At 49.5% G+C, this 16,616-nt stretch overlaps 1 protein-coding gene across 2 annotated transcripts in view; it reads right to left on the bottom strand.

Moving 5' to 3' along the window:
• Positions 1–16,616, bottom strand: part of BTBD9 (BTB domain containing 9) — a 415,915-nt gene that overhangs the window by 13,396 nt on the left and 385,903 nt on the right. For both annotated transcript variants that reach the window (XM_032409888.1, XM_032409889.1), the window contains exon 10: positions 7,166–7,244. In XM_032409888.1, the coding sequence (XP_032265779.1) occupies positions 7,166–7,244 (79 nt within the window). The remainder of the gene's footprint in view (positions 1–7,165; positions 7,245–16,616) is intronic.

Raw genomic sequence — 16,616 nt, 5'->3', positions numbered from 1 at the left:
CACCAGCACGCGGGGGAGTCTGCCACCGCCCACCCCCACGACCCTCCGCCGCCCAGTCTCATCCATGTCTCTCCAGTCCCCAGCGCCAGGCTCATGTGGTCCATTTTAGAGATGAGGAACCCCCTCCTCAGGCCCCGGGCCCTGCCTCCGTCCACGTCAGCTGTGCCGTTGGCCTCCCTGCGCTGCACGCCGGCTCTGGCCCGGACGGCTTGCTCTTCACCTGGCTGACTGCTACCAGCCCTCAGCCAGGGCCCTGCCTTGGTTTCTCTCCTGGACCTGGCGCAGGCTGGCGCCTGAAGTGTGCCCACGGGAGCCATCTGCTCACCATGTCTGACTGTGCTGGGCAGAGCTGGGCTCATTTCTGTGGCTTTACTATTATCTATTGTGCCTTTTTGGGAGACAGAGCAGTCTGGATGTTTTCAGAGACCAACTGCCCGGATTCAAATCCTGACTGGCACTTGCCGGCGGGGTGACCTTGGGCAAAACACTTAACATCGCTCAGCTCTAGTTTCCTCATCAAATTTTCCTTTTTGATTAAAATATTTTTACTGGGAAAACCATGCACTAAAGAGTGCATGAAATGCAAATGCGCAGCTCGTTGAATAACTATATAGTTATTCATAGACTCCTCTAGGGTCAACAACCCAGGAACACTGCCGGTGTCCCTTGGTCCCTCCACGTGGCTGGCCCTTCCTGATCCAAGCTTCCCCACCCTGAGGAAACTACAATTCAGGCTTTAATAATAATTATTCCTTTGCTTTTTTTTAAAGAAAAGTTTTACCACCTGTGTCCACATCCTTATAATGTGATAGCTTACTTTTGCCTGTTTTTGATGTTCTATGAATATAATCGTACTATATGTATTCTTCTGTGTCTGGCTTCTTTCCTTCGACATGCTGTGATACTCATCCCGTGGATCACAGCCCGACGATGCGTGGCTTATCCATTGTCCCTGCACGGATGACTGGGAGGTGTCCCGCTTGGGTCTGCTATAAACAGTGCTGCTGTGAGCATCTTCATTCTTGCATCTGGAACGTGTGTAAGAGCTTCTTTAGAGAATAGACACAGGTATGAGATGCTTAGCCTTAGGGTAGGCGTGCACATGTTCAACTTTAGATGTTACCAAACTCTTCTCTTCAGGGACCACCTCAGTTTATACTCCCATGGTGCTGGATGCAAACTGTCCACTGTTCCTCATCCTTGCCAACACTTGGTACTGAGCCTCCTCATTTTTAAAAAACGGTGAGAGTAGAATCTACTTCACATATGCCGATCAGATAGTGTCATTAGCCTCAAGGGCGTGCAGTAGGGCCTGGCACCTAGTAAGTGCTCAGTAAATACGAGCTGCTATTATAATTTACAATAAGAATAATTGTTACTGTGAGGGGTTTCAACTAGGACATGTGGAGGTATGTGGCATATTTACCTTTCCACTTACAAAAGTGTCTGGTTTCAGAAACTCTTCAGTGTGGCTACACAAAGTCTACCTCTGGAGTGCCACGGGCTCTTGATGGTGAGAAGCTGTAGTACTAAATCCTTGCCTTCGGTGGCTGAGGATGCACGAGGGAGAGATGGACGGACAGACCGAACGGTTCATTCGCTCCCTCTGCCGACAGGTACTCCATCTGTAAGCGCACTGGGCCCATGCGAGGTGCCGGGACACACAGGTAAATATGACACAGCCTCTCTCCTCAGCTACATACATGCAGTGGGTGAAAAGGAACCCTGAGAGCAGCCAACAGCCTGGCAAGTCCCTCCGCAGCTTTGGTTACTGACTCGGCAAAGGCTCTCGCGTGGGTTCTTGTGAGCGCGACCCCAGTCTTCCTACTTTGCAGACAGTTTGTTTTTCCCACAGTCCTTTTGTTCCCCCAGGGTCTAGCTATGTCCCTGAGCTCAATGCCTCCTGAAAAATCACTCCAGAACTTGCTCTCAAACCCAGGCTTTCATAAAAGCCATAAATCCCCCCCTCCCCCCAAGACCAGGTATAACTTCTGTTTCCTTTAATCCATGGACTGCTTTTCAGAGGTTCCCCAGACGGATCCCGTTTGGACCCCGTCTGATTTCCGGGGACGGAGGTGTGCGCGTCTGCGGCTCTGCTACGATCATTACTGAAATGGGAAGGAAGGGGTCTGCGCGGGGTGCTGCATCCCAGCCGGCACGGCTTGGCCACAGTCACCAGCACTATAGCTTTGGGTCTGCCAGGACGCGGGTGGTGCTGTCCCCAGGGCCCCGGTTCTACCCTTTTTCAGACAAGAGAGGCTTGGAGAGGGGAGCAACGTCTGCCTCCTGGGCACTCGGAACTGATCAGCGGTTGAGGCAGATGGGCCACCGCGCTGGAATGAGAACGCCATCTCCAGCCTGGCACCGAGACCAGCATAACGTGCCCGAGGAAGCAGCCGAGGAGGACCTTTCTGGCTGCCGGCCCTGGGGAGACTCAGACAAATGGAAGCAACTGAAGGAGAGGAGGACGAGAGGGCGGCTGTGCTGAAAGACACGTGTCTGCCATCTAGTGCTAAGCGTGACAGGAAGACAAAGGAGACCCTGCGAGCGCGCAGAAGACGTGCAGGAAAGGCATCCAAGGGTAAAGGAGAGGGGCCCGAGCCATGTGAAAAGCACGCCAGGCGCAGGGGAGATTATGGAGCAGAGGATGACAAAGCACACGCTGGGGGGGACCGAAAGGAGAATGTTCTCAGGAGCTAAGATAAATGGCAAGGATGATGCCAAGTACACGAGGGGCAGGTCACTGACGGAAGGGGAGGGGTCTGTAAGGTAAGCAGTAGGGAAATTGATTGACAGGGGTCATAAAGGTAGCTAAAAAATTAAATGAATTCCTCGCTGCGGCGCTCACAAAGGAAGATGAGAGGCAGATGCTGGCAGCAGACAGACACCCCCCAGAGGACAGGGATGAAATGCTGCAGGAAATCAGAAGCGTGCGGAAACAGGTGATCAAGAAATGTGAACGTCCGCCGTGGCTGGGGCTGCTGTCACCCGAGAGCCCGGTGGCTGGGAAGCGGGGAAACTAGCACACGGCTGACACACGTGGGCCTCGCACGCAGGACGGCCTGGCCTCGGGGGCAGGATACACACGTCTACACTGCGCAAGGGATGCCGGGCTGGTTTAGCTCTGGGGGGGTGGGGGGCTCTGCTATTCCAGCAGCGGGCGGGATGTGGGGGTCAGGGTGGTTTCCAGCCCCACAGCAACACAGCTGCCGGTAGCCCCCGCCCCAGGACACACTGTGCGGGCTGCTTCCCACCTTCTGTCCCAACAGCCCAACCCCCCCCCCACCACGCTCCTCAAGTCACAGGCGCCTCCGAGCGATGCTCCCCCTGCCATCCCCTGCCTGACCTCCTCTCCGGATGGGGCAGCACCTGCAGAAAACGGTCTTCCGTGGGGGATGGGGCAAAGTGACTCACCCACATTTCTCTTTCTGTTACCCACACGTGCTAAAAACCAATTCCATCTACACTTCTTGAAATTACCAAAAGCCCTTGGTAACACTCAGTATCTAAAGGTCCCGGCTCTGACTAAATGAAGGTCCCTGACGTCACTTGACAAACAAGCAGTGACAGGCTGAGGAAACCCTGCTTCTCCCTCTACGACCCTCACCTGTGAGAAAGAAGCACCCTGACCCCAATATTCTCATTGACGGTGGGGTTCTGGCTTCCATGGGACAAGGGATGGGGCTTGTCCTGGGCCCCCCGCTGTTTTCGTTTCCTGACTGTGCCTCCTTTCCCTGGCTGTCTGGGCCATCCGACCTCTCCTCCGGGGCTGCTTTCCCCCAGGACTCCTGCTCGAGCAACCTTAGTCACCCCTCTTCCCCTAGTGCAACCTTGTCTCTCACACCTCTGAACATCACCACACTGACGTATACACATTCCCACTGTTCTCTAAGATAGGTGATACTTTGTCCAAAATGATGCCCCAGAAACTAGCATGCTGCAGAAAAGAATGCTCTCTTTGAGAGTTTGCTATATTCCGGATTCCCAGGGAGACTCAGCACTTCTGGGTCTTCTCATGTGCTCTGAGAAAGGCAGTTTGTGGGTCTTGCCTTATGATCCCGTTCATTATTTACTTTATGCTTTAGGACGTTCCCCAGTTGGCAACACCACATTCAGGATTTCTTCCCCGAACAGTAAGTGACTCAGTAAGGGCAGCTGAGCAAGTTGCTCATAAGCCAAATGCAACAGATCACTGATTAATTAGTGGCCTACTAGTCAACCCATTCAAACGGGCTGGTCAATGGGGTTAGAGCTCCCTGCCCAGACAGTTCAGGAAACTCATCCAGAAAGAGACAATCTTACACTCCAACTTCAGGATTCTGTAATGGGAAATTGTTCTTCATGTGGTCATTGAGGTGATAGGGTTGGGGCTAAACTCTGGGAGACCCTCATCAGACTCACCCCAGTGCTCCTTGGCCTTCTCTGACCTAGAATTCCTTCTGCTGAAATACCTAACTGCAGAATCCCATGGAGGAATTAAAGACAGAACTGCTTGGGTTTTTTTGGATGTACTACATAAGAAATAAGTGACTGAAAATGAAAAATATTCAATTTACCTTGATTTAGTATTATGTAAAGATAGTTTTCCAATTTGGTACATAATAAACACATAAAAATCGGAATTTATCGGCAAAATTTTAAAAATATGCTGAGTAATGTATGGAATTGTTGAATCACTACATTGTACCCCTAAAACTAATATAACACTTTATGTTAACTATACTGGAATTAAAATTTTTAAAAAAGAAAAAAATGTTTAAAAATATGATGATATTTGGTTTGGGGCTCAAATATATATTAAAATACAGATTCAAATTTACTTTTGTTACCTCATCAAAAAAAAAAAATGCTTTTTATGACCTGATGTTTAGAGTTCTTTAATTTTGTGCCTTAAAAAAAATCTCAATTTGTTTACTTTTTATAATTTTCAGGTTTGTGAAATGAAGAGGTAAGAGAGAAAGTTTCAGGCTTCTGTTTATCAGCTCTTCTCTGCAAGAAACACATTGTAGGCATGTATCATTTTTGTTCTAAATGAATAAAAAGGCAAAATGAATATAAATTATCACAATATTTTCACTTTTTAAAATGTGTTTTGAAGTACCAGAAACACCTTGACGTGTTCTGGAGAATTCTGATTTGACAAACACAATGCATGAATCGGGCCAGCTATATAATGTGCAGGGCTCAGCACAAAATGAAAATGTAGAGCCTCTCATTCAAAAAGCAGGAAAAAAGCTTTTTCTTTCCTCCCACAGTTTCTCTCCTGACCTGACACAGGGTTTTCCTTTGTTACTTCATGTTGTAATCCCTCGGTCAGGGGAACTCCTAAGGCTAGGGCAGACCCTCACAGGCGCCCGGGGCCCTATCCTGCGACTCGGGTGAGATTCATACCAGACCCGGACCCTCCCTGCAAACATGCTGGGCCCCCACAGGGAGTGGAGGGTGGCAGTGGTCAAGGGGAGGCTAGAAGGGGGAGGCTGGGCAGGTCCAGGCACCAGCGGTCAGGGGGTGGGTGGCTCAGAACCTGTCCTGGGAAGGCCAGAGGGGGCAGAGATGGGCCTGTGTGGGAGCTGAGGCTCCCAGCCCCTGGTGAATGCTCCATTGTCCCATGCGGCTGCCCTTATAAAAACAAATTCATAGGTAAAATTATGAAGAATTCAAGATGGTGCTGGTGAGCATTAAACCCCAAGCACAGAGCCCCCTTCTGGGTGTGGAGCCCCACGCAACTGCCCTGGTCACACGCCCAGGAAGCCAGTCCCAGACAGATCTGAGAAAGAGCAGCTTAAGGTGAAACTGCAGAGCGGTCACTATTCTGATGCCTTTCATTTCCCTCTTGAGTTTCAGCCTCACTCTTCCTTATGATTCCCGTCTCTAACCAGCAGTCCTTCAGAGGTTCACACTAAACACACACGACTGCATAAAAAGCAAGGGCGTGATAAGCAGATGAAGTCAACAGCGTGGCCATACGCGATACCGCTGTCCTGCCATTAGTGCTCACTCAACACCCGCTCAAAGAACAGGAAAGGTAAGTAGTTAACTTACAGTTGATCGACACTAGTCTCACCTTAGGTGGTGTGCGTGAATGCCCAGGTGCCTCCGTAAGCCCACTGGGAATCCATGCTGTGCAGGGGAGGGCAGTCCAGGTATGTCTAGCTCAGTCCTGGTTTACACTTGCTGTCCCGGTATAATTATTAATAGTGCCCTCCCTCACACTCAGGTGTTCTGGTTTCTCTATTCACCAAGGGCACTGTTTTTTCTTCTTTATTTATTTTTAATATTTTAAAAAGATTTTATTTGAGAGAGAGAGAGCGTGCATGAGAGTAAGTAGGGAGAGGGGAAGAGGGAGAGGGAGAGAGAGAATCTTAAGCAGGCTTCACGCCCAGTGTGGAGTCTGACTCGGGGCTTGATCCCACGACCCTAAGACCATGACCTGAGCCAAAATCAAGAATCGATGCTTAACTGACTGAGCCACCCAGACGCCTCCTGTCCTCTGTTTTCTGATCCAGAGGAACCCCAGTGCATTTCTCTGGGGCCATTTACATTCCAGAGAAAATAGCATGGCAATGTTCAAGGCTCAGGCCCTCACCTGACTGCTGCCCCGACTGTGGGTGCTCAAAATGGGGCAAAACAACCAGCCCACTCTTCCCTCATGAAATCCCAAAGTGAAGGAACAGTACAAAGGGCATGGTCCCCTGGAATGATCCAGGCCTGGATGCCAGGGGAGGAACAGGCCCATTCATAAGCATTTCTGTGCAGCCTGGCATAGGACAGGATAGACAGAAAACCAGCAACCATCTGGGGCCGAGCTTCCTTAAACACCATGTTCAGAGGGCCAAGCGACCTCTGAAATAGCTGTCGTCTGGGAGGGTGGAAGACTCTGAGGACAGGGCATGTGCCCTCTCAAGGTCTCTGTGGTCACCGATTCCACAGGGAGGCTGGTGGGGGGAAGCAAAGCCCTAGGAGTTGGCTTTCATTTCCTAGTGAAGACACATCTAGAAATGATAATGATATCTCTACTGTGCAAGAGCAGGACTTTCTTCTGTACCAGCTGTCTGAACAACAGGCCATTAGCGGGGAGAACAAACAGTTCCACTTAGCTCGGGATGTAGCATTTACCTGTCCATCATGAAACAGCACAGTGTTGCTCACGAACGGAGACCCTTACCTCATTTGCTGTGTTGTGTGTTCCCACGATTCGGATGAAGGAGGCGGGCTGTCTTTCAAAAGTTACAGACTGCCAGGACCTGTGAGAGGAAGCACAACCATGTGCCTGGTTAGACGGTACAGTTAACCGGGCCAACAGTGCAGGCGGGAGGAGCTAGATGCTGAGGGTTCCTGTCCTCCATCCTCAGGAGGCCTGTGCCGTAGGATGGATGGGGGAATGGAACGGGCTCCACCTCATGTGTGTCTGAGGGAGGCGGTCAGTAGCTAGGATCCCCATTCAGAGCGCTACCTTCTGCGAAGGCAACTGGGATTCTTACAAAGCTCCCCATAAACAGGCACAAAGTACAGTCCAAGTTCACACTGTGACAAGAGTGTGGCCAAAGAGAAAAGTGAACAAGGTCAGTGGGGGTTCACCGAATACATTTCCTCATCTGTGAGACGGGCCTACCTCAGGGGGCTGTTGGCTGAGTGGGCGTGCATCTGAGAGGCGTGGGGGGTTCTGGGACGAGAGTTTTGAACCAGGGCAGGAATGTGGACTGGGTGGGGCAGGGCAAGGGGAGGGAGAAGTGGGGGTCACCCATTGCCATGTGAACCCCAGGCTCTTCTGTCTGAACCCTGCCCCAGGCAGGGGATGGCACCTGGGGAAGAAGAGGTGGTTTTTTCACAGGCCTCCTCCGCCTCCCCTTTCCTGCTTCCAAATGCATCCCCCCGCCCCCCAGGGCTTATTCTCAGGACCAGCCAGACTCTGGGTGGGCTCAAAAGCCAGCTCATTTAAAGCCCAGCCAAGCAGGCCCTAAACAGCCCCGGAGAGGAGGAGCTCTGCTCTTGGTTTAACGCTCACAGCTCATCAGAATGCGCTGGAGGAGAGCACGGCACCCACGACTGTGAACTCCAATAATATTTTCTGTAATAAATGTGAGGAGTTCACAGTTGTTGCCGTCCCTCCTCCGCTCACACAGTGGAAATGCCAACTGCTAGGAAGCTGTTTCCTGTAATTGTCTAATTACCAAGTAATGCTACCAAAGAAAATGTATATGTTTGTGGTTTGTTTTTCCCCCTTTGGTTTCAGGTGTTCCAGCTTCTCACTGTGAGCCTCCCACTGAGATTGATTCACTGCTGCCTGGACACCCAGGCCCCTTAAGGTCATTAAAAAGTCATTACCATCCTGTGTGCAAAGTCTGTGCCTCTGAAAGCAGTTTTCTGGAAATAGCATAAGAAAAATCACTCTCTTTGTAAAAATGCTATCATTCATACATGAAGGTGATGCCATCTGACTATCCCTAGAGCCTGCACTCTTGGCCCATTTTCTCGGTCTGTTTTGCTCCCAAACCCACACAGCTCCCTTGGGGCGTCTGTGGGGTGGGATGCAGCCTGTGGGCTGGGGCAGGCCTATAAGGGAGGCCCTGTGGGGCTTTCGGCCCTGGGCCTCGGCTCCCACAGGCCTACCCGTCACTTCTGAGCCAAGCTGTGTGGCTGACAGACGGGCGTCCTTCCTCCGGCAGGTCAAGTGAGGGGTCCATGCAGCATGGGGCAGCCGACGCCCATCCCCTCTCCTAAGGGAAGCTACGGCACACACCAAGGCTGGGCCACCGCCTGCGTCTCAGACCAGCCCCCTAGGAAAGGGAGACAGGGCCAGGACAAGTGACAGCAGCCAATGACGACTATCATGTTCAAGTCAGCTTCACAAAAAGGACTGGGGTGCAGAGGGGCTGGGCCGTGGTGGAGGTGAAGATTGTGTTCTTAGATTTCTGGCTGCATGCCTCTCCAGAAAATCTTCAAGTGCTTCTGGATGTGGAGGTGAAACTTGGCACTTGTAAGCCCATGATCCTCAACAACATGCTCGTGGCTCCGAGGGTGCAGGCAGATCCAAATTATGCCTCCTGAGGTCCAACCCCTGCTCCCCCCACAACACGGCGGGGACCCCAAGGCAGTGAAGGAAGGGAGGGCTGGCCGGGAGTGGCCTCGGGCAGAGCCAGGCTCCCGCTGCGGGCTCGGGCGCCTCCGCCCCTCGCCTGTGCCTGGGGAAGCGGGGCTGGCTGGTCAGCAGCCTGAGCAGGGAGGGAGCATTTGTGGAGTAATAAGATCAGAAGGCCTCAATTTAATACCAATCCTCCATTACACTGCATTAATATCTAATCACATTAGAGTTCATTTTCACTAACACAGCCTGAGAGTTGAAAGATGATTTCATTTTCAGCAAAACTGGATACCAACCCTAAAACAAAATATCAGTAGGAAGGGACGTTGGTTAGGATGAGGTAATGGGCATCTCTCTCCCTCCTCAAATATCAGATCCCATTTGCCCTCAACTGCTTCCAAGCAACTTTAAATGCTGCTCGACGGGGAAGTGATAAGGGGGCACGGGAAGTCCACGTCGGGGCCACATACGCAATCACTGTGCAACTCGAGGACCTCACGGTGCCAGGGAACTACCACCATCATTCGGTCCCCGAGAGGCTCCACTGCCATTTTTATTGAGCTTTCCTGACAGCTGTATAAAATGTCCCTCCTCGCCAAGTACCCTGGGTCCCTTCCTTAGTAGGCAACATGCTCAGGAAGATGACGGAGCCGCAGGGGCGCGGCACCCCCCTGGCGCATGGCCAAAACTGGGTGATGGGAGGGAGTATCTACACAGGAGCAACGGGTGTGGACAATATGTGTGGCCTCTGCTTTGAGCACTTGGGACAAAACAGAAAGCCCCACCCTGGACTGAAGTCCCAAGGCTGGCGCCGGAGGCTGGGCTCCCCTCTCCTGAGCTCCAGTCTCCTGTCCAATGCTGGTCACCGAAGAGCAGCTCGAGGAAGGTCCCAAGTACAGGAGACTGTAAATACGTATCTACACACAGATGTGTTCAGAGAGACGTATCTATAGGCATGTTTGCCAAAATGTTGATCAAGACTTTAGCTTTGGATGAAAGAATTTCCAGACCTATCTCCTAGACTTTTGTATTTTTCTGTACTGTCTGAATTTGGTAGGATCTATATGTAAGTATTTTTTTTTTAAAAAGTACCTATCTTGCCTACTGCTCAAGGCTTTAATACAGATCATGAACAAGAGGTGGTTTGGCACATTGGTTGACACCACAGGCTCTGGGTTAGAATCTCCGTTTTGCCCTTTTCCCAGCTCTGTGACCTTAGGCAAGCTGCTTAACCTCTCTGGGCTTCAGTCTCTTCATCTGTAAAATGAAGATAATAAAAATATCTAACTTTTTTTGGTGACAATTAGATACATGAACAAATATAAAACATCTAGAACAAAGTGCTAACTACTAAAGTACTAAAAAAAAAAAAATAGATGGTATTGTTATTACTATTACAAGTACCATTCAGCCAAATGAATCTGGATAAGATACAGTGCTTCCCAGGCCTCATCTGTGAGGCAAGTTTGCTAGTATATGATTTACTGACTACAGCATGGGTTCCCAGGGGCGCCCAAGGCACTCCCATCAGCACCCATTTCTTGGAGGCAGACAAGGCAGCTGGGCTTTGGAAGAATTAAGCAAGCATTTATTCAATATACTCCTGAGCCTGGCACCCGAGTGTTATGGGGGATCCGTGTAAGATGTAGTGCTTGCCCTTCTGAGGCTCATAGTCTCTCTGAGGAGATCAGCTATCCTTCCATGAACTAAGTAGAGAACAGTGTCAACAGTACCTTGGTCCCAACTCACAAACTGGTAGTGTTCCAAAGCTTCCCTTATAACTGGTTGTTTGAAGCTTGGAAGCAATTTTTCTGGAGAAAAAAGTTATAAATTTTGATTGGGTTGCCACCCATAAAATTCAATTTAACCCATAACGAGGCTGAAATACTATATATATATATATATATATATATATATATATATATATATACATATATGAAGTAAAAAGAAAAAAAGAAAGAAAGAAAATGACGTTGTTGCCATAGTAGTAATTAAACAAGCCAGGAAAACAAGAGCTTACTTATGAACAGTCTCTCTAAAGCTGCTGCTTGAGGAATGAGGATTAAGTACTGTCATGCACATAAAATCAGGGGGGTGTGGCTGGAATAGGGTAGGTGGTCTGTTAAGGAGTGGAAAAGGTGGGCCAGAGCTGTCCTAACAGCGTCTTCCATTTGCAGACCACCATGGGGCTTACAAAGTGCTTCCCAATCACAATCCATCACGCTGGGTCCCCAGCAATCTGTTAGGCAGCTAGGCAGCTCGCTGGAGTCCCATTTCTGAGGTGAGACATTGAGGCAGAAAGAGAAGTCACCTGTCCACTTTCCAGCGCTGCCCGGTGTCAAGATTTCACGACTGTTGGCACTCTTTCCACCCAAGGGCACAGTGAGGAACTTTCTCATGGAGAGGCCGGGGCACCGACTCCTCCCCGTCGCATGGGTCCCAGGGTTTTAAAGCCCCTCACTTATGTGCTGGTGTCACGACGCCGGACGGGAGATCACACACGTGAGTGGATCACAAGCTGACCCCTGGCACACACTGAGTCCCTGCAGCCCCAGGTCCCTGTGTGCCAGGGGGTCGAAGGGGTTGTGGGGATTCAATGAGAAAATCGTGCTTGGCATGTGGTAAAAGCGCACGTTGGCTACTGTTCTATCTTTACAGTCACACATATGGAAGAGTGAAGAAGAGAAGAGACTCAGCAGGTGCTCCCTCTTTCCACACAGCATGGAGAGATGGAAAACACATAAGGTTGTACTAAAAAGCAAATTAGAGGACGACATGTACGATGTGGAGCCACACACAGCCACACACGTTACTCATGAAAACACGCATGCTCGCAAAATATTTTTAAATATTCTGGAAGGAGATGTGCTGAATTCATGATAGTGGTTGTCTCTGAGGAGAGGGTGAGGAATGAGTTTGCTGATGGAGAACAAAGGAGGCTTCAACATTAACTGGAATGTTTTATTTCTTTGATTAAAATAAAAAAGACGAAGTGTACGTGAAAAATATTAACTACAGTCAATTCTGGGGATGAGTAGTGAGTGAATGTTGGAATACTTCTTATTCTTTCCTGCATTTTAAACAAGTTTGAAATAAATTAAAAAAGAGGGAGAGGAAAGGCATTCAAACGGTGTCTGTGTTTATGTGAGAAAGCCCTCGCCAGGGGTGTAATTACCCAGACCGCCGATGTGAAACTTCGGGGGCTAGGTGGAGTCAGCCCCTCGATGGGCATGTGGACTTGCCAGGCGGCGCCGCTGGCTGCAGACAAGTGGGTCTTTGTGGGAAGTGCGCAGAGGATGGGGGGGGGGGGGCTGCGGCTGGGGGAGGGGTGCAGCCTCCATCCAGGAGCGCGGGGCTTATGCGAGTGGCTCTGGTGACAAGAGCCACCAGACAAAGGAAGGCGGCGGGGCTCGGCTGAGACTGGCTTTCCATCCTCAGCCTCGTCCTGCCTCCTCTAGGGAGCCTGTAAATCCGGTACCCATGGTACCTGATCTCTTTGGTTCTGGAAAACTATGCGACCCCGCTGCCTACGCTATAAAGACGATGCCAGTGTCAGAATTTCTCCCGAGCAGCCCTGGTGAACACTGGGGAGATGGCCAAGGCCAGACTGGCACTTAAACGGGGCAGACCGAACACATGCGGTAATCTTTGCACCCTCCACTAAAAGGGCAGTAAGGAAATCTAATATATGCTTCATACCAAATATGTGTGTGCTAATACACACACACACACACACACACACACACCCCAAACAGATTCACACCACGAGACCCTAGAAAGGCTCATGTCTTTCAGTCACCAGTCACCTTTGAAGGTGGGGGTGTACAGGGGGCTGAACTATGAGGACTGGTTGAAAGCAGGTGAAAAGAGCAGACAGACCCCCCCCCACCCCGCCCCATATCCCCTTTCTTTCTTCCTGAACAGCAGGAATGAGCCCTCTCCCATCTCGGCAAGAGACAGGGATTTCAGTCTGGGGTCCCTGAACAGAGAGTGTCTACTCTGGGGGCACCAGGCACAGCAGAGGGTGGGAACCTGCTGGGGCTGAGAGCAAGGAATTACACAGAAGTGACTGTCTCAGATGGTGAGACTTCCCATCCCCTACCCTCCCTTGGCTTTTAGACCACTGTGATCCAGGCTTAACCCCCACGCAGAAGACTGGAGGATCCCTCTGAAGACTCTGACCAGCCCAAGAGGAAAGACCTAGAGATACTGATCCACCTTCTTTCTCTCTGTCCCTCCAGTCTGGTTTCCATAAATATTTATCCAGTGCTTACTATGGAGCAGGCCCTATTTTAGACTCTGCCCTCAAGAAGCTTACATTGTAGTGGGAGAGAGAGAGACAAAAAATATAATATAGGACTAAGTAGAAAAATACAGCAGTGTAAGTAGATTGAGACAGGCACACTGCTTTTAGATGCCATATTTAAGGAGGTTCTCTCTGGTAAGTGACAACTGAGCTAAGACCTACACCAATGGAGGAAATGGCCATGTGGATCTGGAAGAACGTTCCAGGAGGAGAAACAGAAGGCAGCTAGTGTGCTGGATCTGAATGAGCAGGCAGGGGTCTCCCAATTAAATGCTCAAATCCCAGTCTGATAACCTTGAAGGAAGTCCACAAACCCACCCTCCTACACAAGCTTCCAACCAGCTTTCTCAGTGCCTAACGTTTGAAGGTAAACAGCCAGTCAAGGGTCACCAAGGACCCTAACATGAAAAATAGAGACCAAAAGCAACTAGAAAAGAAAAATAATTCAGAGGATAGAGTTATAATTCAGTAGACAGAATAAAACCTCAGGAAAAAAAACTCTTATACTACTGTCAGAATGATGAAAGAAATATTACACCCTTGAGATAAGAATAAAATATGAAAAAGGGATATTCAAAACAAGAATTGCTCTTGTCAATTAAAACTATGAACTGAAATCAATAATTCAACACAATAGAAGCTTAAGTTGAGGAAATTTTGTAGAACATCAAACAAGATGGCAGATAGAAAAAAGAAGAAAAAGGATAAGAAAATGAGAGGACCCAACTAAGGAGTCCACACTATCCAATTAGTAGATGTCCCAGGAAAAAAGAGCAGAGAAGATATGAGCTATAAAACTGTCAAAGTAACAAGACACTTTCTCATATATGAAGGACATAAGTTCCTAAGTTACAGAGGCCACTGAGTGGCCACTATGGTAAATTAGAAAACAAAACATATTATTGAGAAACTTTGGAAGATCTAAATGTTTCAGGATGGGGCAAAAGCAAGTCAACATAAAGGTGAGGGAACCGAAATTGCTTGAGATTTTTCAAGAGTGACACCGGGAGTTAGGAGATAATAGAGCCCTTCCTTCTAAATGTTGAGGGAAAAGTTAGTCCCAGCTAGAGGACTATTCCCAACCCAGTCAATATTTGGATAGAATAAAGAAACTTAAATGTACCTTCAGTGCATTCACTAGAAACTTCCAGAAAATGTGTTCCACCAATAACAAAGGATTAAACTACCACAAAGAAAGTTTCTGGACCCAGAAAAGAGAGGATCTGCCTAGAACGGATGTGAGGGGAACTCCCAGGAGGGTGGGCAGGGAGAGTGGGGAATGGGAGCCGAGCGAGGTCTAGGGCAACCAGCCCTGCTGTGGAGGGAAGGCAGGGCGCCAAGGGGAAAAGCAAACGGATTTACCAGAGGTATTAGACCAGCCTGAGGGTATTTCTGTGGGTCTGACAGAAATAAGTGATACGTGCCTAGAAAATTAATGAATGACATACATGGAAAAGTAAGTAATGTTTAACTCCAGGAAAAACAAATGATACTAAAAGGAATGGTGATCTTAGCAAACTACGTGGCTTAGCTCTGAACAATAGTTACATAGTCATGCTAATGCTAACAATAAATGATAAAAACTGTGACTGAACTGGAGGAGGGGAAGAGAAGTATACTCACTAGAGGGGGAAGGGTCATCAAGCTAAATCCTTTTCTTTCAAAGTAGGGAGATGATAATTTCCCTAACAGGATTAAAAAGATGGCAGAAAAGCATATCGTTTAGAAACACGAAGACAATGACCAAAAGAACGGTCTATAAGGCAGGAACGTGTTTGCCTTAAAACCTAAAAGTCTGATCACGTGTTATGTTAGGCAAGTGGGGGGACACATGCGCTTTCGCACACGGCTGGGGCAAGTATAAACTGACTTAGCCAACTAGCAACATTTTAAGTGTATACACCCCGAGCCTAGACCTAGCACTTCTTCTCATACCACGGGAGCTGTGACACGCTGTGACAGATAAGGACTGCAGTGCAGGACCCTTTGCAGAGCAAGAGAATGCAGACAACCTAAATGCTCCTCAAATGAGGGACTGGGTAAGAAAATTATGGTCATCTCTATCCCTGTGATGAAGGACTATGCAGCTGGAGAGAGCTAGGGAAAGGGAGAGCGGGAGCGAGAAGTTCTAGGGATCTCCAAGGTATACAGAAATCTGTATTAAGAAAATGGGGAGAATCCACATATTCCTTTATGTATAAACTAGTCTCTGGAGGAAGAGGTGGTGGGTGAGAGACATTTCACTGTCTTTAGTTTTTAATTTTTAAACCATATTAAAGGTATTTCCTCTGAACGTTCTAACTTTTCCAAATATTAAAAAAATTGTTAAAGAGAAGGAAGGAAAGGCTGCCTCTGGGGAGTGGGCCGTGGGGGAGGGAAGGGAGAAGCAGGGGACTCCTGCTTTTTGTTAATGAGCCTTGTGCTTCTACTTGGCTTTTAAAACAATGTCCACATATAACTTTGATAACCATTTAAAAATTCAGAAGGTGAAAAATAAAAGCAGAGCCAGAGAAGGAGACAGGCCTATGGTGACGAGTAATGGAAAGGATATGTGCGGGGAGCAGATTTATTTACAGCCTTTGGGAGCAGGGCTGGGAGGCAAACAGGAGCCTTCGGAAAAGATTCTCGCAGAGGAAGGGAACATGAAAGGCTGTCCCCTATCCCCCGAGCTCCTGCGGGGACAGCGGCGCCCTCTGGAGCTGTGTGGCACTGAGACGCGACAGGTATCGGAGGCCTTGAGTGAGCCTCCAGACTCCCCTGAAGATCCCTCTGGCAGTTCTTTATGCGTGCGCCCCTCACACGGATCCCCCAGCTGCCCGCCGTCCCTCGGAGCGCGCTGTTCTGTCTGCCCCGCAGCTGCGACAGGCCAAGGACCCGAGCGCCATCTTTTTCATCGTATCTAAAACTGCGCTCGGGACCATCGCCCACAGCACTGGGTGAGGCGGGAATCCCGAGTTGTAATAGGCCCTAAGCGGGGCCCTGCGTGTCTTTCCCCAGCGGCTCCCAACCTGGCACATGCTGGGCCCACCTCCCTGGCCCCAGAGGCAGAGTGACCCCGCATCCTACGCAGCAGAGAGGCAGGGGCAGCCCAGACCCTGATTAACCCTTTCCAAAGAGCTCCCTGGTCCCCAGACCTCTGACCCCGGTCTGAACGAAAGCCTCAGTGCCGTGCAGGTCGGATCTGGCAACCTGGGAGGAAGTTCTTTTGTCTTGCACAACGCTTAACTG

The sequence above is a fragment of the Phoca vitulina genome, unplaced genomic scaffold, assembly GCF_004348235.1.
Source record: "Phoca vitulina isolate PV1807 unplaced genomic scaffold, GSC_HSeal_1.0 scaffold11, whole genome shotgun sequence".
NCBI classification, from domain to species: Eukaryota; Metazoa; Chordata; class Mammalia; order Carnivora; family Phocidae; genus Phoca; species Phoca vitulina.
The sequence above is the reverse complement of the archived record's forward strand: the minus strand, read 5'-3'. Positions and strand labels throughout refer to the sequence as shown.